The 23,222-nt window shown below is 42.3% G+C and overlaps 1 protein-coding gene across 1 annotated transcript in view; it reads left to right on the forward strand.

Annotated features, from left to right (window-relative positions):
* LOC119402322 (zinc finger protein 211-like) overlaps window positions 1-21,991 on the forward strand; it is an 89,774-nt gene extending 67,783 nt beyond the window's left edge. Inside the window, exons 4-6 of the mRNA XM_049418330.1 lie at window positions 15,257-15,475; window positions 21,030-21,108; window positions 21,961-21,991. Coding sequence (XP_049274287.1) covers window positions 15,257-15,475; window positions 21,030-21,108; window positions 21,961-21,991 — 329 coding nt within the window. The remainder of the gene's footprint in view (window positions 1-15,256; window positions 15,476-21,029; window positions 21,109-21,960) is intronic.
* Window positions 21,992-23,222: the final 1,231 nt, after the last annotated feature.

Here is a 23,222-nt window from a genome sequence, read left to right on the forward strand (position 1 = left end):
AAGCCTTTTGGAAAATATGTTTGGTAAAGGACATTTTCCCAGGCCGAGACCAACTCTCAAGAGTCTGCGTTTTGAGGACTCCTGACAATAAGGTTCTCCGAAGACCAACAAGGTTGGTTTATCCATTAGAAGGATGCTTATAAGTGCGGACATTTGAGGCCCCGGGAAGATGTAGAAACAGGAAGACAAAGGAGAAGACGAAGAAGAATTAGAAGAAAAAGAAGACATATCATCATCATGTTATTCACGTTCTAATCGTCAAAATAAACGGTTCTAACCGTTGTGGCTCTTCGGTCTGTTCGTTCACAACATCCTGTATAAGTTCGTTCCGTATGTCCTTTCTGCTCGAGCAGCGCGTTGCAAGTTTCGAGCTGCTTGCTGTTCTTCGTGTGACATTACAATTTGTTGCTGTGGCATTCATTCCTTCGCGCTTGGGGCGAAAGAATGCACAACAAACGCTGATCTACGTCTGTGAAGACATGTTTCAATTTCCTGTTATACCAATTCCTATGACAGAGGGATCAGCCATGTTTTTATATTATTTTGTCGTTGACAAAAGATTTTTCTCAAGGGACACATCAAAGCACTTACATAGCACTTGTTCAACAAACATTTTTCTCGTCTCCTTATTGAACAAAAGTATTGTTATCTTCAAAATTTCACTTCACCATTCTATTGAGGATCAAACCGAATACTAAAAGGTAAATAAATTTGGAGTTCTTATTATCAGAACCACATTGCGCCATGTTTGTGTGAGTGCTTTTTGCATGTTTCATATGTTTGTTAAGCCATACTCACACCAGTTTCACGGCCTAGCATGTGTTAGTAGACTTGTGTTGTCTTGAGAACTTTGTGTCATCTTTTTGCACTTAGTACAAGGTTGTAGACTGATCCCAGCTCCTGTGTACTTCCTGCAGCTCTAGCTCATTCATTGACAAATATTCTGAAACACCTTTGTGGTGTTGACTGATCTATAGCTTGAGATTATATATTAGTTCTCTTACATGTCCTTGCAAGCTGTCTATGTTGGTGTTCATATTTTCAGGGGAACATATGGCAACACTGTGGTTGTATGTAAACATTTGCATAAAATTGTTTGCATGTTACAGAATGTTTCAACGTGCAGCCTTTGTAGAAAGAAATTATGGCATCAGAAGAATGAGTGTTTCCGAGTTCTGAAAATTGTAGTTACTGGAAAGCTGTGAGTTTTGGGACAGTACTGTTTGTTCTTTTCTTGTATGTTGAACATTACAAATGCTGCAATATTCCAACGGCACTTTTTGTATTCACTTGCCACTATTCAGGTAGTGCATTTTTCTGTTGCACACTACTTGCAGGATGCGTACAGGCCACCGAAAGCCTTGAATACTCCGTGAATGTAAAATTTTTTTAACAGTGTGATCTTACTGTTTCTTTCCGCCTAAGCCTCTGTTACGCTTTGTGCAATGGTATTGGCGGCACCTTCGGTACTGTTGTTTGGTTCACTTTAAGAGAGCTCTGTGTTTTGTTTATGAATTGTGTCGACTCGACTAAAAGGCAAGAGAAGTAAATACATAAAAAACAGCGATAGGGACACATAGTCTAAAGTTATTGAACGTTGAAATATCAATATTCAAGAAAAGATATGACTGCCCTCAATTCAGTGATAGTGCGCTCACGTGTCCTCAATTCTCACACCCACTACGTAATACGGCATTCTTGATGGCAGAGCTTGAAACGCCTGCATAGCGGAGGATGGTTGCTCGTTCCATCCAGTGTGCCAGTCATGCCGTTGCCGTAGTAACAAGCGCTGTGCCTATGCGCGAGGGAAAGGGTGAGAAGAAAGCAATTAGCCAAGGAGAGAAACATTCACCTCATTAATTAAGCTCGAGAATGTAGAGCACGTGTAAAATGAGGTTGTTCATGAGCATAGACAAGTCAGAAGAGAGCAGGGATACAAGCCTCTTGTTGCCATTTCTCTATCTGCCGAAGCCACTGGCTGAAAAGCAGGCAGCACCCCTACCATGTTTTGTAGTTGCAGAGCTTGTTTTTTGCACGACTATCTTTATGCGTTGAGGAAAGAAGTGGATCTTAAAAAAATGTTTTTTAATGGTTTGGTGAACTGAATGAAATTTAATATGCTCAGTTAGCTGTTTTCTGCTGACTCCAAATCTTTAATAGACTTTTGATAGCAGCATTAGAAGATAAGAATGTAATTTTTGAAAGTGAGTTTAGCATATCTCTCGTAAGAGGCTTTTCGACAACTTCGCTTTCTCAAACACAAAAACAAAGTATGCCCCAATATTGGCAGAGAGCCTAGCTGGCAGTGCTATTGATTTTCTTATTATGTTGTTCTCCAAATTATAATTCTTCATAATATGTAGTAGGCAGCAATGATTAAATTGTTTGCTCATGCTTGCATCTGTTTATTTTGCATTCGAAGTTTGTTCAAAACAAACATACTATGATGACCAGTTAGACCAACTATCTGGCGATCTTGTCGAAAAATGCCGCAGTTTCGCCGCAACGGCGAAGCAATAAATGCGATAGCAACAAATTGGAATGTAACGCGAACAACGGAAAGCAGCTCGAAATTTCCAGCGCGTCGCTCAAGCGCAAAGACGCACGAAAAGAACACACAAAGGACAAGCACGAACTATAGAATGTTACAGCTCGACATTTAAAAGTGCGCTGCTCAAACGTAAAGAAGGATGCATGAAGCGAATGCACAGGTATAGATGGCTTACACGTGACGTCCGGGACGCAGCTTCTGAAAGGAACTAGGACTCCACGATGGCTTTGATGACAAACAAGTTGCGTCTATGTGAATACAACGCAGCAGGAACGTCTCTGTGAATACTGAAGTAACGTGCACGTGATGTTTTGATAACATTAATGTTATCGGAAACATTGCGTCCTCACATGCTGGTGCTTTAACATGCCGCTTTCGGTGACATCCATGCAAGCCATCTATACACAGGACAAGCACGAACTAACAACTGTCACAGTTGTTACTTCTTTGTTTGAACAGCGCGCTCCTTTCGCAGACGCGGCCGCTGCAGTGAGCAAAGTGACCTTCGTACGATCTGTAACTACAGCGCGGACGTCGCGGTGAAAGCATAAGACACACACACCACCCCCCTCATCAGATAAGCGAGCACGCAGGCGACCACGCCCTGTAGGGCAAAGTGCGCCTGGGGAGGCAGCAAGAGCATGCGCATCGCAGCGAGAGGGGCGACGACCTTTAAAGCGCACCCCTCGCGCCATTCACGCCATCTCGTTGGTGACCCAGAAAACACATTAATTAATGGTGTATATAAATAACTCGCCGTTAGCATGGTGAAAGACATACGTCTCATGGCTTAGCCGTCTGACGCCGTGCGCTGTTGAACGAGAGGTTGCCCATTCGATTCTATTTCTGAGTTACTTTTCTTTGTGGCATATATATATATATATATATATATACATATATATATATATATATATATATATATATATATATATATACGTGTATATATATATAGACACACACACACACACACATATACGGGACATGACTGTGACGGACAATGGCGACGGCAAAAACCAGCCAGAAGTGTCCATATAATTGCTATCGCAATAACACTTTGTTTTTGTGTTGGCCAAAGTGAAGTTGTCGAATAGCCCTGTAAGAAATGTGCTACCATAAAATGCCGAGCAAGCGCCCCCACCTGAGCAAGCACCCCCTTCCCTTTTTCGGGAGATCTGAAATAAGCGCCAATGACTGAGCAAGCGCCCCCCTTCCTCCCCCTCCTCCCCTGCGGCCACTTTTTCTTCAGGACGAGCATCGCTTGTGTAAAAAGAACCACGAGAATGAGTACACTGAATGCGTATGTAATGTTTATGAAATTTCTTTGTCATGTGGCCGGTCGTATATTGGTCAAACCGGTCGCTGCTTCACTGGTTTGACACTGAGGAGGGGGAATAAAAACAGTAAATAACGCATTTTATTAGAAACATGGATGGCCATTCCTTATTTTTAGCGGCTCTCCCGTCGCCATTTTGAATTTTGGTCCGGGACCGAGCAAGCGCCCCCCTCCAAATCTGGTCAGATTATCCTTCACCGTAACGGGGGCGCTTGCTCGGCATTTTATGGTAAATAGTACAAAGTATAGAAAGTACAGATTTTTTGTTCTAATGCAGCTATTGAAAATCTACCTAGATATTTGGAATCTGCAGACAAAAAACTAAATAACTGTGTTAAATTTCGTTCAGTTCACCCCAGCGGCGTAAATCATGGGGGTCCTGACCCCCTTTTGTGGTCGGGCTGGGGGGCACACCCCTTGCAAGTAAGTGTTCCCCCTCGAGATGTAGCTTTTGAACGTCACATTTTAATTACTTGACTGTTCAATACAGCACCACAGGCTATTCCTAAAAGGTATACACGTACGACTGTGAATAGAGCTGAAGTTAAACAAAAGCTGTACTTTAATGTTTTAGCATTTGCACTTATTGCTTAACCCGAGTGACATATTTGCTAGAAATACGCCAGAGCCCATTTATGAGTTAAACTTTGAAACTTCACTTCACCAAGGTACGCTTCTACTAGTGGCTACTCATTGCTGTTAGATTAAGCGGCCCTGCGCCAAGGCCCATGCTCGCTTAATTTAATTTATTTCAAGGCGTGACTTTAATTTTTACATAAGTAATACTAAAGGCTATCTTTCTAAAAAAACAAAATGGCCGCCATGGCAGGATGTATGTCCCCCCTTGTGATTTTTCTGGATTTACGCCACTGGTTCACCCAACTAATAAATATTTTTTTGAAGACCCACTTGTCCCCATAATATAAAATGTAGAGCAAACAGAAGGTATGTCGAGGAAGGTTTTGCAGCAGTAAAGTGATTATCGGCAACTTTCATTCTTAACCACTTACGGATGAGTACATTGTGATGTTGCATCCGCCAGAAATGCTTTTTGTGAGCACTGCTACGCACTTAGGTGGTCGACAGTGGTGTGATTTTTTGAGTAAATATTATACTCAATATTTTGATCTTGATGTTTTTACCTGTGCTAAAGGCATTTCCCGCATTCATTTTGCATTGCCCATAAAAAAAAAATGTCAGGCTTGAATAGCATGAAAGGGCCCCTTTGAAATGGGCTGTTTTCTTGTAAGATCTGATGTTCTTCGTGCATCTGGCCTGTAATGCATGTATTTCTTGTAGCTTTTTGATTATGTAAGGTCCTAGTATTCTTGCAGTATTTTTTAATGTAAGTGCTTGTTTACTGCGATAAATTGTTCAACCATGTTGTTAAAAACTAAGGTGTATGCGTGTTTTTAGTTGCTTGATTAAAATACTGTTTTGTGACCATGCATTGGTAATTCTTGATATTTCAAATGTGCAGTGGTAGCGTGTGAACCCATTTGCATTTTATTGCATTGAATGCTCCAAGGGAAGCTGAGTGATGGCTTTTGCATGCTCATTCAGTGTTCCCATTGAATGCTATTGTTATGAGAAACCTCAGTCAGATAGCTGAGAATGATGTGCTTTTCTGATTGCCACAGTTGTCTGACTATGGTTTTGGGAGCTTTGCTGACGTGGTGTGTATGCTAAATGTAGCTGGCTTTTCACTTAGATGGTGGCTTCTGCTTTAAAAGAGTAAAAAATATTTTTACAATGATAATTCTGGAGAAAGCTTTATCAAGAAACTTGTTTATATCAGATAATACTACACTCAGCGACAACTTTTCTTGGTAGTAGTGTGCAAGCCACAGACACGAAATGCATGCCTGCTACTGCGTCAAAAAATAGTACTTGGGTTTACTGATAATTTTCTCATTTGCCTTGCTGAAATAAATACTGCTTTATTTATTATGAGATTCAAACAGTTGCAGGAAGTCGTAGGTAAAATGCAGCTGTTGTTCACGTTGCAAAAATGCCTTCGTTTTCTTTCCATTTCCTAGACAGCACCACCATTTCAGCATGCCCGTTTTCCAAAGTACACATAGTGTCCGTAACGTGAGGGGGTCAGTGTTCAGATGCAAATGCGTTGTTAGTTCTCCAAGAAAATTAAACTCGTAATATAACACTACAATGTACACTGAACAATGGAAAGGTCTCTCCCACTCACACTTTTTATGTATGCGGTTTTCTAAACGCATTAACGATCTGAGCGAACAAAACCGAAATCAGCCGCGAGGTGCCGTACTACTTGTGGACCAACACGAATGTGCGGAAGCGCCATGTCCATAGCCTTTGCTCCACGGCCAAGATAAGTTGTCGCCGAGTATAACGCGCTTTTTTTCTGCATGGAAAATGAACGATCAGATGTAGATTGAGTTTATTTATAGGTGCTTACTTGTAAAAATGTTAATTTTGTCCTGATGAAGCCACTGTGGGCAACTCAGGATTCATTTTTGCAACCCGAGGCCCTTGCAATGCACACAAATCTAAATTCTAGATGTGCATTATTACTCCTCATGCCCCTGTTTAAATGCAACTGTTGTGGCCATGAGGGGACATGTAGCCTGAAAGGGGCAGTAAAGAGAAAAAGAGGAAAATGATTTTTCGCGCATTAGTAAATTACAATTTCACAATACCGAAAACACCACCCTTACTATGAGATGATGCTTGGTAAACTGACAGTGATGGAAGTGCTGCTCCAATTGCTCCAAACTGCTCCAAAAGAGAAATGCTGCTCCAGACTGTCCAAACTGTAATTTTTGTTAGAAACTGCTCCGGACCTGCTCTGAAATGGCACTGATAAACTGAAAACAATGAACTTTAAGCACATGATCATCCAGCGAGCCTAAACGTAACAAAAAACAAGCTGTCTTCTTTCATTCTATATTTTGCCGGACATTTTTCTTAGCAATGAAGAGAAGGCTGCAGAGCCAAACTATGCGTGTGCTACTGCTGAAGAAAAACAAGGCCCACAAGTGCGTCGTTGTTTAATGCGTGAGAATTAAACAAAACAACGTTGCTGTATTTTATATCTATGGGACACTGTTTGAAAAGAGGCGCAGCACGCACCAAGGAGATATAAAATTTATATTCGTTTTACTATATGCAGTGTCTTTTCACGTTTTTGCACGTGTGAAAACGTCGCAGCTTTTACGTGCTCCTCACAGTCAAAGTGGTGCCTTCCGTCTTCAGGTGAGCGCTCGTCACCCTCCAGCTTTCCCGATGACTCGCCGAAGGAACTTGTGACGAATGTCACTAACAAATGGCTGTCTAAGCAGACGAAGCAAGTGGTAGGCAATGTTATTCGAACATGGCGGCTCGAATAATCCAACAGCCGTCACAAGAGATACGGAAGGTTCACAAACTGAAACTAAATTCGAAATGCACTCCAAGCCGGACCACTTCGCGGATCAGTGATGTGCAGTAGCTCTGCCCCCGTAGCCTTTTCTTCATTGCCAAGAAAAGTTGTCCGCGAGTACAGTATGTAATAAAGTATGCTAGTATGGAGTTTCTATTCTAGCTTCGTGCTAGCATATTGACAATGCCACAAGTATTGGCATTGTTGATATGTCTCTGATTTAGCTGTATGTAGCTGTACATGACAGGCAGATTATTTTGGTAAAATGTGTGTGAGATTAGTTCAATATCTTACTGATTACTAACTGCTGGTGGGAGGACTGTGATGTGTGACTGATCACATTTATCACTTTGTCATTTCCGACCTCATTTTTGCCACAAGAAATGGCAAGGCTGTTTTTTCAACCTCTCCAAACTTGCTTTCTTGTCTTTTCTTTCTTTTTTTTGAAATTTCAAATGCAGGCTATTTTGGTGAAATATGAAAATAACAGATTTCTTTGCTCTGTTACCGATTATAAACTGCTCCATGTGATTCTAGTTTCCTTTATAATTTGGGGCTCAGCTTCATCAGGTTTTATATCATTTTTGTTTCAAGTACCCGATATTTTAAATATATAGCTCATCTTACTTAGTGTTCGGTGACCACCCATCTGCTTAATTATTTGTTTGTTGCAATTTGCAGTGAAAATTTTATGTGCAATATCTTTAATAATAAGTAATAATACTTATGAGATGCTTAAATAATGCTTTAAACTCCAGGAGTCGTTTGGAGTATTTTGCCATCTGCTCCGAAAATGTCAATAACTGCTCCAAACTAGCATTTTTTATGCTCCAGGGTGTGCTCCCAAACGTAAAATGTCGCTTCCATCACTGAAACAAGGAAATGCACAAAAAGAAAACGTGAATGATGATGCTACCTTAAATTCTCGCACCAAACGCCATGAGATCATAGATTTTGACAGTGTCTACTAGGTCATACATAGTTCCTAACTGGTGAAAATGAAGTAAATCGTTCTTTGAGGAGGCCACAGACTTACCATACCAAGTTTCAGGAAATTTCGTTTAGCCAATGCTGTCAAAATACGAAAAATACACTGAAATTTGGGACGAAACTTGCGGAGATTAAAACGAGAAATTTAACAGTGAAACACTGACCTTAGAATTTCTCCTCTCAGTAATACAAGTATGATGGTAAAATTAACGACCATTAGAGTTATCAGAATAAGTTTATCCATCTATAATCAATTCATTGTTTCACTTTGTGTCCCTTTAAGCTCAGCTGCAAAGCTTCATAAGCATCGCAGTTGCCATGGTAACCAGCAGGTGAAATGTGCTGCTAATCTAAAAGATACGGGATCAAGACCCAGCCACGACTGTCACATTTTGGTGGGGGTGACAGGCAACATAATGTGGGCACTTTGCTTTTCGTGCACGGTAAAGTATTCAAGGGGGTCAAGGTTAATCTGGAATCGCCTACTTAGGCATGCCTCACAACCATTTCACGATGTTGGCATGTAAAACACCAACAACCATTGTTATTTTTCTTATAGGCACTGCACTACTTCAAAGATTAAGATTTTCGACAGGCAAAACACGAACACTCGTTCTAAGCATGTTTACTATTATGCTGTCACGCGATGGATATCAGTTTGTGCTAGTGTCAATTCTCACACATTCAAGCTGGAGATGTCTTTTGCTTGACATTATGCATCGAGTGAACAGTCGTGTCCTTTCTTGGTAAATATGTAATGGCAGTAGTGACGTACTATGGCAGATCTTCACTTGAAGTCTCTAGAGTTCACTAAACGTAGTGAGTGTAGCCACGTACCTTGCTAGGCAGAATATATTATTTAGCTCCTGTCAGAATCTGGCATCATCCTTTTCACATTACATTTATATCGCGGCATTTGATGAAGTCATTAACAAGATGTGTGGTGATAAAAGGGGATTAGAGTGTTCCAGTTTGATGTATGGAATTGTACGTGAACACTGTGATCGACACATGCGAACGTTTATTTCATGAAGGTTTTCATAGAGGTTGATTTTTCCTGTGTGTTCTAGGTTTTTCTGGCATGTACCATGTACATCAGAATCTGCATCCAGAAAACCATGCTATAAATTTAAATAATTATTTGGTAGAATGCAAAAAAGTGTAATTTTAATAAGACGAAAGTATTTAATGCCGGGGTCCACCACGGCTCCACTAACATATTTCCGTCACGGATATGACGTTGTAAAATATAAATACTAACAGATGGAAAAGAAAAACTAGAAGAAAATTTCCATCACCAGGAGTCGGACTTACGACCCGTCGCTCCACAGCGCGCGGAGCAAGACGACTGGGCTACAGACGGCACGTTCTTCACCATACTAACGGCTAGCTATTTATATACACCATTTGCCGGTGGCGGTACTCGCAGATCGGTGGTACATCAACTTGTTTCGTTATCACTAGCGAGATGGCATGCAGGGTTCGAAGGGCACACATTAAGGGCCTCTCACCAGGTGACATAACGAGACTAAAGTTGTTGCGCGTCCAATAAAGAGCTATATGCCACAAGAATTTTTCTAATCAGTCCATTAGAAGGTGTTAAAAGCAATGTTCTGAGGCGGCGCGGAACCATGATACGAGGAGGCGAGCTTGAAACCTTTGCCGCTTGCCTCGTGTAGCCTTCGCTTGCCTCGTGTAGCCCTGCCCTGTTCGGCACGCGAGCGGGAGGATCACATGACGCATATACGCATGAACTCGTTATGCACACACAATGTCACGAGAGCATGACGTGCCTGAACCAGCCCGTGCCACCGAGACGCGATTGGTGTTGTGGCAGCATTCATTGCGCGTCATTTCTTCAAGTTACGCCGAATGCGCCCTCGCCGATCACTTGGCTTTCAACCTATTACTGAGCATGAAAGCAGCGACATTTGTATGGACGCGAGACTAGCGGTGTGACACATGAACATCTGGTTAGACGCGGGAGGATAAACGAGTGTAAACTAATTTTCTGATAATACTAATAACTAATAAAAAAATTAGTTTCGTTGTATGGGGCGGTGTCTGCACGACGCGCAAAGCGCGAGAACACGAACGCATGCGAAATGGAAGTACACTCAAACCTCATTATAACAAAGTCACATCTGCCACGAAAATAACTTCGTTATATCCAAAAATTCGTTATAAACGTTTATTGGTAACGCTGTATCTATGACAAGACTATTCTTCATTTACTTCGTTATAACCGATAATTCGTTATATCCGTGTTCGTTACATCGAGGTTTGAGTGTAGATTAGTCTCGCATCTCGCTGCGATGTACAGTAAAAATTTAAAAAAGAAAACGCACTCATTCCGTTTGTTTTAATATTGCTCTCAAGTTTTATTAATCTATTCAAGCAACAAATTGCACAAACTACACGTCGTGTCAAATAATTATCGCAGTGTCACGTGCTTTTGTTCGGGACGTCAGAGCACAGTCGTCTATGTGGAGGACCGACATCACAGCACTGCCGTGTACATAGAGACATTCCGTCGTGTACGTCATCCCCTCAATCTCTGGGCTCATGCCCACGAAAAGGGCAAGCAGCGTTCAGCTTGAAATTTGATCCATTTCCGCGGCCTGTAGCATGGCAAATTTTGGCAGACGTGATCTTGAACGCCCAGTGTATGCATTGCGCTCGTCAGCTCGAAATTGTCAAACCTTGTGAGGGGTCCTTTGAAGGTCATCACTCCACACGGTGCGATGAGCGTGCGCCTCTACAGGACGTGGTCGCTCGTGCACGCGCGCTTATCTCGTGATGGCAGTGGTTTGTACATCTTGTGCTCTCTCCGCAAGTTTGCATTGAAGTTGCAGAGAGCACGAAGGTCACTTCGCTCACTGCAGCGGCCTGCTTTTGAGAAAGGAGCGCGCTGCTCACTAACAAATAAGTTACAACTGTGACAATTAGTTCGCACTCATCCTGTGCATACTTGTGCGTTTGTTTCGTGCGTCCTCCTTTGTGTTTGAGCAGTGCGCTTTAACTATCGAGCTGTGACAGTTGTTAGTTTGCGCACATCCTGTGTATGTTCGTTCCTTGCGTCCTTTCTACTTGAGCAATGTGTTGCAAGTTTTGAGCTGCTTCAGTTCTTCACGTGACATTACAATTTGTTGCTATAGCATTCATTCCTTTGCTCTTGGGGTGAATCAATGCACAACAAACGCTCAATTACGTCTGTGAAGACACCTTTCACTTTCGTATTATAGCGATTCCTATGACAGAGGGATCAGCCTTGCTTTTTTACTCAGTTTTGATCAATTATTGCCCGATAGCACAATGAACAACAATTAAAACACAATATAGATGCAATACAGCTTGCTGAAACTTAAACTGCGTATCGAAAGTGCATTGCATGTGGGAATGCTCTTGTTTCTGATAACTGTTTTTCTTTTAGCTCATTGATAATAATTATTTCTTGTTTTTCTCTCTTTATGTTCAAGTTGCGAAACACCAGCGGAATCTGATGTCACTGTTGGATGGGAAAGATTCTACTTGAGCTCGTGCTGCATTCCTTATTTTCACTCGTGTGATTCTCTCCGCATTCTGGCGACTGGTTCTTTCAGTAATGTCTGCATTTTGTGTGAAGTTTGATTTTATTGATTGTTTTTTTATTACGCTGTCGTGTTTGTTATTTTCCTTGGTTCTAGTAGACTCGCATGGATCTGTACGCTGTTTTGATGAGTATTCATTTGCTATGGGCTTGCTTACCGTGGTTGAAATACTAACACTTGCATATGCTTTAATTACAAGCATTAAGTATTATTATTGTGACTGAATAAAAAAGATCTACTTAATAGGGTTCTTTGATACTGTGAAGCATTTACTTTTTAAATTGTCTTTCATTCATTGCTTCATGCCGTGCTTTTTAATGTCTTTATCAGATGAATCTTTTGTTTCATTCAGCCTCATCGCTTTCTCTGCACAAGGGGATTAAGGGCATTTTTTATTCTACATTCCTTTGTGCATAGTAACATAGATGTGGGACTTCTGGTATATTTAGTCGAGCATGTTTACGTAAAGAAATGTCGCACATAATAAAGGGACCCTGAAGGGAAACAATAAATTAGTTTTGACTGATTAAGTGTGCTCTAAAAACTCTAGTGTCGTTAATTGCACTACCATAAGTTATGAATAGATGATTAAGTCGATTTCAAAACTTTCACGCTTACATTTGCCACTGAAATTTGTGTGACATCGCGGATTTCAAAGTGACACTTGGTACATTAAGTCTTTGGCTCCCTCTGAACACAATGTACTTCATATTTACTAATAAAGAACTACATACACCCTAGTAGACCCTGTCAAAATCTGTAACATCACGGCAACTGGTGCGGGAACTTCAATGTCGCGTTACCACCTACGCTTTCTTTTTGGGTGTTTTCTTGCTTACTAAGTGTCTTCTCAGAAAGCGTGGTTGTTTTGGTATCATGGAAGAGTAATTTACTAATACGTCAAAAATCTAATTTCTCTTTAGTGTCCCTTTAAGAGAGCGTAGTGAAAAACCAGGCAAACACTTGACATGGAATATATTTATTGTAATTATGTGTAATTGTCTAATATAACACAGTGTTGTATGAATCTGTACTCCAGATGTGAAACTGGCTCGACTTCATTTGGTTGCTGAAGTCATGGCTAAAATATGCTATAATATTACATAAAGGGGCCCTGCAGTGCCTTTTCAGCATGGTCGGGAAACGCTGCCGATTAGTAGCAGACTCTTAAGAAACATTGTGATGCAGTAAGCGACCTCGAATTTGTAATTAATTCTCAAAGTCAGCTAAAAATTGCTTACTCTTCTCTCAACAAATCATGCCATAAACCCAAATGATCGCGCCCTAAACCCAAAGTCCTCGTCCATTGGCTGACTTGAGCATCGTGAGCTGCATAGTTACCTCTACCGCCTCGAGATGGCGTGGTGTGCCAGCGCGCTGGCCCGAGATCACACTGAAAGTAAGGTGCCGTTCGAAAAAAAAAAGGAAGTGCTCAAGGTCATGACGCGCGCTAACGGAACAGACTTGCCCTCTTATCCCCCGTGCATAGCTTTCAGCGCACTCGCTGGTACGAAAGGAAAGCGCCTAAAGCGTGCGTCAGAAACCGTCAAGCACTCCGCTAGTGCTTGATGGATTCTGAAAATTTTTGCTGCGGTCACTTTGTGAGGCAATAAACTCCTAGAATGAAGCCAGTCGATGATTACTTGGAAAAGCGTTGCAGGACCCCATTGATGGTAAAGCCACCCTTAATGGCTTCCGACCTAATAAGATTTTGTATTCTGCAAAACCTTGCAAGTTTTAATCTGTGCAGATTTTACTACGTTCTGACCCCTTAGCAATCGCATATACTTGTGCGCTGGACAAATCTTAAAGCTTGATGTGCTGTGCTGTATTTCCGAAAATTGCCCTCAAAACTTGTTCAGTGAAACAACATTAATAAGTATCTTAGTTTCTTGATTCCTCTGGCATTTCAATATTATGGACACCGTAGCTGCTCTTTAATAGTGGTGAAAGCAAAAATCCTTGTATGCATAGATTTTGGTGTGTGAGAAAAGAACACAAATAGTCGAAGATAATTTTTAGGCTCCCATTACAGCATGCATCCTAAACAAAGCATTCTTCTTGCTTGTTATAATTGAGTAATGTAATTTTATCATTGTTATATTTCTTCCGTAAAAAATGTTAAAGCTGGTTCTATGCCTGTGCAATATGAGTAAATAGCAGAGCTGGCAAGCAAGTGCCACCATCTGATGAATCCAGATTGAATTCTTTTATCTGTACTCATCTTGTTCTTTCTTTCATGCTTATTTCTCTCTTAATCTTTTTCTACATCTTCCGTTTTATCCTTTTTCTCTTTCATCTTTCTCTCTTTCCTTTTCTCTTTCTATATTGCCCTCTCTCCTTCTTTCCCTCTTCCTACCCCTCACTTCTCTTTCCCACCCCTTGCTATATACTGTTCAGCCGTCAGCACGGCTAACTCAAAACACTCGACCGCGTGGCCTCGACTGGCTTTGACTGATGCCAGCGCCACCAAGCGTGGGACACGGTAACTTTGCAGCAGCTAACGATAGATGGAGCACAAGTCGATTTGCCTGGTAAATTTCGGTTTCTCTTCTGCCTGACCGGTGGGTCGAATACCTTCACTTGGCAGATCCATTTTTCTTTCGCTTGTGGCTGCATTCTCACGGGCGCCCATGAATTTCGTTGCCGTATGCTTATCTCTGCAGTGAACAATTGCGTGCAACAGGACACGCACTTTTCGAGTTTGAAATAACAACTGGCACTCGAAAAAAATTATATATTAGAAAAGGAGAGCAAATGTCATGAACCTGCGCTTGCTCTGCTTTTCCTATATATAATTTCTCTCAAGTGCCAGTTGTGTGATTTTAAACTCTAAAGGTGCATGAGCTGTCACATGCAATGGTTCGTTGCCGAGATAAGCATATGGCAACAAATCTCTTGTGCATGTGTGAGAATGCAGCAACAAGCTAAACGTGGTGAAAACGGACCGGCCAAATGAAGGTATTTGTCCCGCTGGTCAGGCAGAAGAGAACCCAAAGAGAACCAGAGAAATCGACCCGCACTCCATGTACCGTTAACTGCTGCAAACATATCGTGTCCAATGCTTGGTGGCGCTGGTGTCAGTTGAAGCCGGTCGAGGCCATGCGGCAGGGTGTTCAAGTTAGCCGTGCTGACGGCTGCACATGGTTATGCTATGGTGTACCCTCTCACCTCCTCCTTTCCCTCCTCCTCAACTTAACATTAGTCCTCACTTTTGCTTCTCTTTCCTATCACCTTGCTAAACTATATTATCCATGGCTATGCTATGCTAGAAGCTGCTTGGCACGTACCCGCTATCTGTGGAGCTTGTCACGCAAACTGGCGTAACGAAAATTTTAAACAGCTCCGCTGTTAAAAGTGATGCAAAATTTACCTGTGTTATTTTCTTTCTGCAGCACTGGGGTGGTCGAGCCATCCAGCGACTAAGGATGGTGAGGAGTCACAGCATGGACACCGCCACCGCTGTAACTCCTGTGACTATGAGACTGGGTACCTGTCCCATATGAAAGCACACGTCAGAATTCATACAGGCGAGCGGCCATTTCAGTGTCACCTGTGTCCTCAGAGCTTCTCACGTAAAGACAATTTGATAGTTCACCTACGTGCCCACAGATGTGAGCGCCCATATAAGTGCCACCTCTGTTCCCAGAGCTTCTCTCGGAAGTCTCTTTTGAGAGATCATCTGCACATGCACATAGGCGATCAACCACATAAGTGCCCCTTATGTCGTCAGACGTTTGTGTGGAAAAGCAGCTTCAATAGGCACCTGCGCATGCACAAACGCAAGTGAGCATTTCAGTGCGAATTGGCTAACTCTTCTTTTTTTATAAAGGCACATCCGACTAGGTGTTTTACAGCACTCTGAAAGTGCTAATTTTTGTTTTAAAACCTTACGCATAACTCTATTGGTGACACTGCAGGACCAAATACAGTGAAACCTCGTTAATACGTACCTGCCGGGAACGCGGCATAACTACGCACTAAACGGTAGTACGCATTAAACACTCAAGTACAAATTTGCATTTCCTAGCGTACGCCATCACCGCCAGCAAATAAATAGAGTGCCACAGCAAATATTGCCTAAAGTACCCACCTCAAAGCCTTTTCCTTCTTTTTGCGAAAGTGGAGAAAAGATCCTGGCACACTCGCACGACCGCCCGATAGCGCGTAGTGGCGACGCCGAAGAGCATTTCGAAACTATTGCAGGGTCCGGGATACGCGGTCAACGCAGTGACCGACGTAGCGACAGAACGGACAGTGCCTGCTTTCTGCGGTATATGTGCGTGCGTCTAACTGCGATCTGCTACTAAACGAAAACTGACACAGTTCCAGTGAAACGCGGTACGGCCGCGTGGAGCCGATCGCCTCCCGGCTAGTTGCGTGCAGCGCGTCGCCTACCCGGCTCACGCCGTCACTACCGGGCCGCTTGCTGTGCGACACGCGCGCATTTATCGTGGGAATGTTGTTCGTACCCACTTCGCGCACAGATGCGGCGAGTAGCTTGTTCGGTTAACGCAGCGATGACGAGGTTCATGCAAGCGATGCGCACTCCGCGATGCTCTAGCGGTCCTGGCAGCGGACGGAGGCGCGTTGGGTGGTCGCCTAATAAAAGCGTGCAGTATGGTTACAACCGCGCTACGCTTGCTGTATTGTACACGTGCGTTTAGTGTGATAGCGTCAATGCAGCGAGGTTTCTCGGCGCCCGCGACCCGCAACGCTAACTACGCAACAGCGATCTCCTTTCGCTTCTACAAAGCGGTGCGCGCCTGATGACGGCTTAGTAGCGTTTGCTGTCGGGCTAGTTGGTACATGGCTGAAGTTCTTCGTCCCTGCCCGAGCATTTGTGCCATTAATTCAACTTCAGCCTTGAAGACGGCCGCGCACAACGAACCGGCAGCGATCGGCGGCTCAGCGCGTTCAGGTTGTCGCCTAATAAAAGCGTGCAGTAGGCTTAAAAAGTAGCGCTGCCCGAGCAGATAGCTGAAGATACTTATTGCGATAAGGTTGCCGCGGCGATAGGTCGGTGGCCGCCACCTCGCCTTCGTTCTTTCCCGATGCTTACCCGCAAATACGTCGCCGCAATCGCGTGGAAGTCGGAATCGGGGATCGACTGATCTGCGCACTTATAAAAAAGGCGGCACATTCTGGCGTCGGGAAGTTGAGCGGCGCAGTAAAATTTTATGGCACAAAAAGTTATCGCGGTACGCAGGGTACGCACTAACCGGTAGGCATAGGGCGAACCACTACGGCTTAAGCGGTCAGCGAATGCATTGGGCTCTATGGGACTCGGTCGGGGATTCGTCGCAACTACGTTTTAACCGTTAGTACGTTTAAAGCGGGTACGTATTAACGAGGTTTGACTGTACTGGCTTTGGCAGCCGCATTACAGGGGGGGGGGCTAAATGGAGCATTGTCAATGTACTTAGATTTAGATCAGATTTAAAAAACCCTATGTGGCGAAATCTAATGTACAGTCCCCCATTGAGGCGGCCTCGCAATCAGATCATTGTTTGAGCATGTAACCCAGCAGTTAAATATTGTTATGGAGAACATAAATAGTCTGGAACAACAAATGCAGGCACCTATTTCATTGTGGTATTGTGATTGTTTTCTTGTTACTGGACTCTTCTCTCTGAAATAATTTTCCGGCGCAGTAGGTGTTTTCTGTCCTTTTATTCCTTTTATACTATTTTGTCGTTTACAAAAGATTTTTGTCGAGGGGAACATCAAGGCACTTGCATAGCTTCTGACCATTCTACTGAGGATCAAACCAAATTAAAAGCTAAATAAATTCGGACTTCTCAATATCAGAACCACATTGTACCATATTTGTGTGATTGCTTTTTCCATGTTTCATATCTTTGCCTACCCATACTCACACCAGTTCACACGGCCAATTTCTTTATAGTAGGCTTGTGTTGTCTTGAGAATTTCAAGTGTAATTTTTTTGCACTTAGTACGAGGTTGTAGACTGATCCCAGGCTCCCGTGAACTTCCTCCAGCTCTAGCTCATTCATTGACAAATAGTATTCTGAAACACCTTTGTAGCATTGACCGATCTATAGCTTGAGATTATAGTAGTCTCCTTAGGGGGTGTCCTTGCAAGCTGTCCATGTTTGTGTTCTTATATTCATGGGAACGCACGGTGACACTGTGGTTGTATTTAAATGTTTCGGTAAAAGTGTTTGCAGTTACAGAACATTTTGATGTGCAGCCTTTCTCGAATGAGGTGATGCCATCAGAAGTATGTGTGTTTTGGAGTTCCGAAGAAATTGTAGTTTCTGGAAAGCTGTGACCTTTGGGGGAGTGCTGTTTGTTTTTGTCGTGTATGTTGAACAATCCAAATGCTGTAAAATTCCAACGGCACTCTTTGTATTCATCTGCCAGCATTCACATAGTGTACTTTTCACTTGGCACAACTTGCAAGGCGCGTACAGCTCCTTGAGACCCTTGAACACCCGTGAATGGAAAATTTTTCTACTATGTGATCTTGCTGTTTGTTTCTCCCTAAGCCTCTGTTACATTTTGTGCACCGGTATTGCTGGGACCATCAGTAGTGGTGTTTGGTGCACATTAAGGGAGCCCTCTAACACTTTCCCAACCCCTGTGTTTTATTTTCAGATTGCATCGGCTGAAAGACAGGGATGTTAGTGCATAAAGAACCTCAATGTTAAGGGTGCTTAGCCCAGGGTGATTGAGCGTTGAAAATTCAGAATAGAAGAATTTACTGCCCTGAATTCAATGATAGTGTGCTCACATGTCCTCAATTTTCTCACCCGCTACGTAATACGGCATTCTTGATGGCAGAGCTTGAAACAACTGCATAGTGGGGCATAGTTGCTCGTTCCATCCAGTGTGCCAATCATGCGCTTGGCATAGTAACAAAGCACTGTGGCTATGCACCATGAGGAAAATGGGTAGAGGAAAGCAATTAGCCCAGTTGCAAAACATTCACGTGTTTAATTAAACGCACGATTGTACAGTACACATAAGGCAAATCTGTTCATGAAGGTACACAGGTGAGAAAAGAAGCTTTCGCATAGAGACAAACCTCGTGTGTGGATTGATTTATGTGCCGAAGCCACAGGTTAAAAAGCAGGCAGTGCCCCTTCCATATCTTGTGGCTGCAGAGATTCTTTCTTTTTTTGCTACCATATCTGTATGTGTCAATATGAAGATAGAGCAAACAAAACAAATGTTGGCAAGGTTTGGCGACAGTGGAGTGATTATCTGCAACTTTCTTTCTTGACCAATTACGGATGAGCGCACGGTGACGTTGTGTCCCCCAGAAACGCTTCTTGCAAGTACTGCCACACGCTTAGGCGATCGGCAGTGCTGTAATTTTTTTAATGATTAAAACACTAAATATTTTGGTGTTGATGTGTTTACCTATGCTAAAGGCATCTGCCCCTGTCAGTCTGCATTACTTGCAAATAAGTGTCGGGCTTGAAATGTAAGCCCCTTTAAAATGTGATGTAGTTGCTGTGCTGCGTCTATTTTCTTTAATGTTTGTATTTTTTTAGCTTTTTACCTCTGTTACCTTCCAGTATTTTTTAATATACGTGCTCGTTTGGTGCGATCAATTGTTTCACCACGATGTTTCAAAATAAGTTGTGTAAGTGTTACTGGTGCCCTAAATAAAATAATGTTTTGTGATCGTGCATTGGTAATCCTTGATAGTTCATTACGTGCAGTGATAGTGTGTGAACCCATTAACATTTTATTGCATTAAATGCTCCAAGGTAACATGAGTGATGGCTTTCGTACACTCGTTAATTGTTGCGATTGCATGCGATTTTATGGGCAACTTTAGTCAGATTGCTGAGAATGTGCTTTTCTGATCCCTACATTTGTCTAACTATGGTTCTCACAGAACTGCAGTTGTGGTGTGTATTGCTAAATGTAGCTAGCTTTTCACTCGATCAATTGTAATACTTGTGGACGTACAATTCTGCTTAAAAAAGTGATAAAATATTGGTGCAATTGCAAATTTGGAGAAAGCTTTATGAAGAAACTTGCTTAAGCCTGAAGCACACGTACACATTACAACGCGTCAGCACGTGTCGTGTAGACTCGGCGCTGCACCCTCTCCCTATGGTGGGAGAGGGTGCATGGCTACGCGGAGCTGCGTGCCCTCTCTCTTCCTAGGGAGAGGGCACGGCACAGTCTACACAACATGCACTGACGCGTTGTAACGTGTACATGTGCTTAGGGCTTTAGATCAAATTCAAAGCCCACCAGACTGATTGGTCGAACTTGTTGAGTGAAACTCTGTAAATCTAAACAAAAATGACCCTTTGCAACACGCTTTACGGTCAACTGTCAATAAATGCGTGAAATTTATATAATTTGATGGCAAGGTTCTGTAGACCAAATGTAAGGCAAGTGGAAGTGTTAGAATATATTAGAGTGTATTTTACAGAAATTCATTGTAATTACAACGTAAATAATTACCTAATGACTTTGCAGTCAGTCATGCTATATTTATTCAAAAAGTGATTTCAACAGCCCACTCAAATTACATGCAATAGTTAACTGCTGGCAGCAAACATTCCTCAAAAGGTGGAAAATTATTTGGAAATTCCTGCTGAATCACGTCATGTCCACCGTCTCGTTAAACTCTCTACTACCTTCACCATAGCGATTGTGTCTAGCAAAACGTTTCAACCAGAAGTGAGTAAAGAAACTTTAGGCAACAAGAATGCTTAATTCACCATTAGATCAGTGTTTGCGGTCTTTTCCTTGTCAATAGTACGCAGAAATGGAAAAAGTCGCATCTCCAAATGAGGATGCCACGTTGCAAAGGCTTTATTATAGGCAGTGTGCGAAGATGTTGACAGGCAAAGTGCGAGCATGCATTCCAAGCATGGTTACTGTGGATATCAAAACTGTGCTAGTGCCTATTCTCATACATTCCTACTCGAAATTTTTTTGCTGACATAATGCATAGGCTGAACAGTGGTGTCCTTTCTCAGTAATGCATACTTCCACTGTTTCATATGACCTTTTTTGCTCGGGAAACGGCAATAAATTCAGTTGTAAACACATCTGACCTTATTGGAACAGTTGCAAAAGCATTGATTACTCATTATGGAGCTGGATGCCCAGGAGATTCCTGCTAAATTGCATGCTGTATGACTAAATGCTTTCATTTCCTTGTTTGTGCAGTTAAGAAGGCAGACTTGAATCTCTTGTGCCATTTATCGGCAAGTACCGAAACCTCGGAAGTTTTGCTGTGCTCTGTGAGGTGGGAGTGCACATCCCATTGCATAGCGAAGCCAGGAGCGAGTGATAAAAGTTCAAGCCTTTGTAGCCTCTGTGCCCCTTTCGATATCTTGGATATCGAAATGGAATGTTCAAGCGTATTTGTAGGATCACAATTCAAGAAATAATCTGCATCTGCACTCAATAATCACTGTGTTCTAATTCTAATTAGGTTCACGGTGGATTACCAGGCAGACGCCTCACACACAACTGAGTGTATTGTTCACAGGGACTGTTGTATTTGTGTGCGTGCATGCATGTGCTATGGTCATTGAAGTACTATAGTGGACCTTCAGTCGAATTCTCCAGAGCTCGCTAAACGCAGTGACTGTAGTGATGTTTTGCAAGTCAACATATATTATTTAGCTCCTTTCAGAAGGTGTCATCATCTTCTTCATTTTACATTTTTATCAGTGCATTTGATTAAGTCATTAACAACATGTGTGGTGAAAAAAAAGCTTAGTGTATTCCACTGAGTCCGTTCAACATATGTGAATGTGCGTGAGCATTGCGATTTCCACATGCCACCATTGATTCTTCAGGGTTTGTTGAAGCTTTGTGGCATGTTGTACAATGTACAATGGAATCAGCTTCCTGAAAATCACTATGAATGTGCAATGTTCTAGCCAGAATGAAACGGGAATTTCATATTACTTAATCGTAATGATTAAACGGCTGATAGAACAATTAATCACAATTATAACAGGATATAGATGCTAAGTCAAACTTAAATTGCATGTCAAAACTGCACTGAATGTAGCAATTCTCCTCGGGTGGATAACTGCTTCCCTTTTTGTTCATTGTTAGTAATGCATTGTTGCTCTTCTCTTTTTAGGTGCAAGTTGCCAAACATCAACGGAATCTGATGTCACTGTTGAATGGGAAAGATTATACTAGGAACTCCCGCTGCATTCCTTATTTCTGTTGTGTCATTCTCTCTGCATTCTTGTGACTGTTCCTTTGAGCCTCTGCATTTTGTATGAAGTTTGATTTGACTGATCTTTTATTAAGCTGACATGTTTGTTCTTTTCCTAGGTTCTAGTAGATTCACATGGATTCTGAAGCAATTTCGATTGATATTCATTTGCTATAGGCATGTTTAGCGTGGTTCTAATACTAACACATGCACATGCCTTGATTATAAGCATTACGTATTGTTAGTGCAGCTATGAAACTAAAGTTTACTAAATAAGGTTCTTTTATACTGGTAGGCATTTGCTTTTTTAATTTTGTCTTTTATTCTTGGCTTCAATTGGTGTTTTCTGGTGTCTATCAGGCAGATCCTGGTTCATTTAGCCTGATTGTTTAGAATGCAATTGAGAATTGAAGACGGTTTTTATTGTACTTTCTTTTGTACACACCATGAGCAAAAGAAAAGCTTTGGGTGTTCTGGTATTTTTAGTCAAGCATGTTTGTGTAAAGAAATGTCACATATATTAAGATCTTGCAGTGAGGAACCAGGGAAAGACAGGACATGAAATAATTTTATTGTAATAATTATATGTAATTCTCTATCATAACACGCAATGTATTGAGAATGCGTGCTCCACTTATGAAACTGGCTCAACTTCATTTGGTTACTGAGGTCAGAGTGTGCCATGACATTGATTGACCAACTTGGCTACAGGAGCCGCTCATGACACAGCCACCCTTAATGTCTTTTAACGTAATCAATCTTTATATTCTACGAAACCTTGTAACATTTAATACGCGTAGATTTCACTGCGTTCTAACCCTTAGCCATCACATACTTTTGCACTGGACAAATCTTCAAACTTGAGGAGCACAGCACTAAGGCCCCTAAATCACCTCTGATAATTTTTTAACATTTCAAGTAAATGTGCCCGTCGAGTTCAGGATGCTGTCACAATCAACAATGCCAACTGTGGCAGCGCTACGGGCCGCAGGCACGCCACAAAAATAAAAAAAAATAAACGATCCCTTGTCCTCTCTGGGCCATTCAGTATCGCCAGCGTTGGCCGTGACATCACTCGCGTCTGGTCATCTCAGTAACAAAAAAACCTGTTTGTTTGCTCGCAGGAGGCCCGTAGCCAGGGCGGGTGCCCTAGGCTTCTGGGCCCCGAAATTTTGATGGAG

Source organism: Rhipicephalus sanguineus, chromosome 8 (genome assembly GCF_013339695.2).
Source record: "Rhipicephalus sanguineus isolate Rsan-2018 chromosome 8, BIME_Rsan_1.4, whole genome shotgun sequence".
Classification (NCBI taxonomy): Eukaryota; Metazoa; Arthropoda; class Arachnida; order Ixodida; family Ixodidae; genus Rhipicephalus; species Rhipicephalus sanguineus.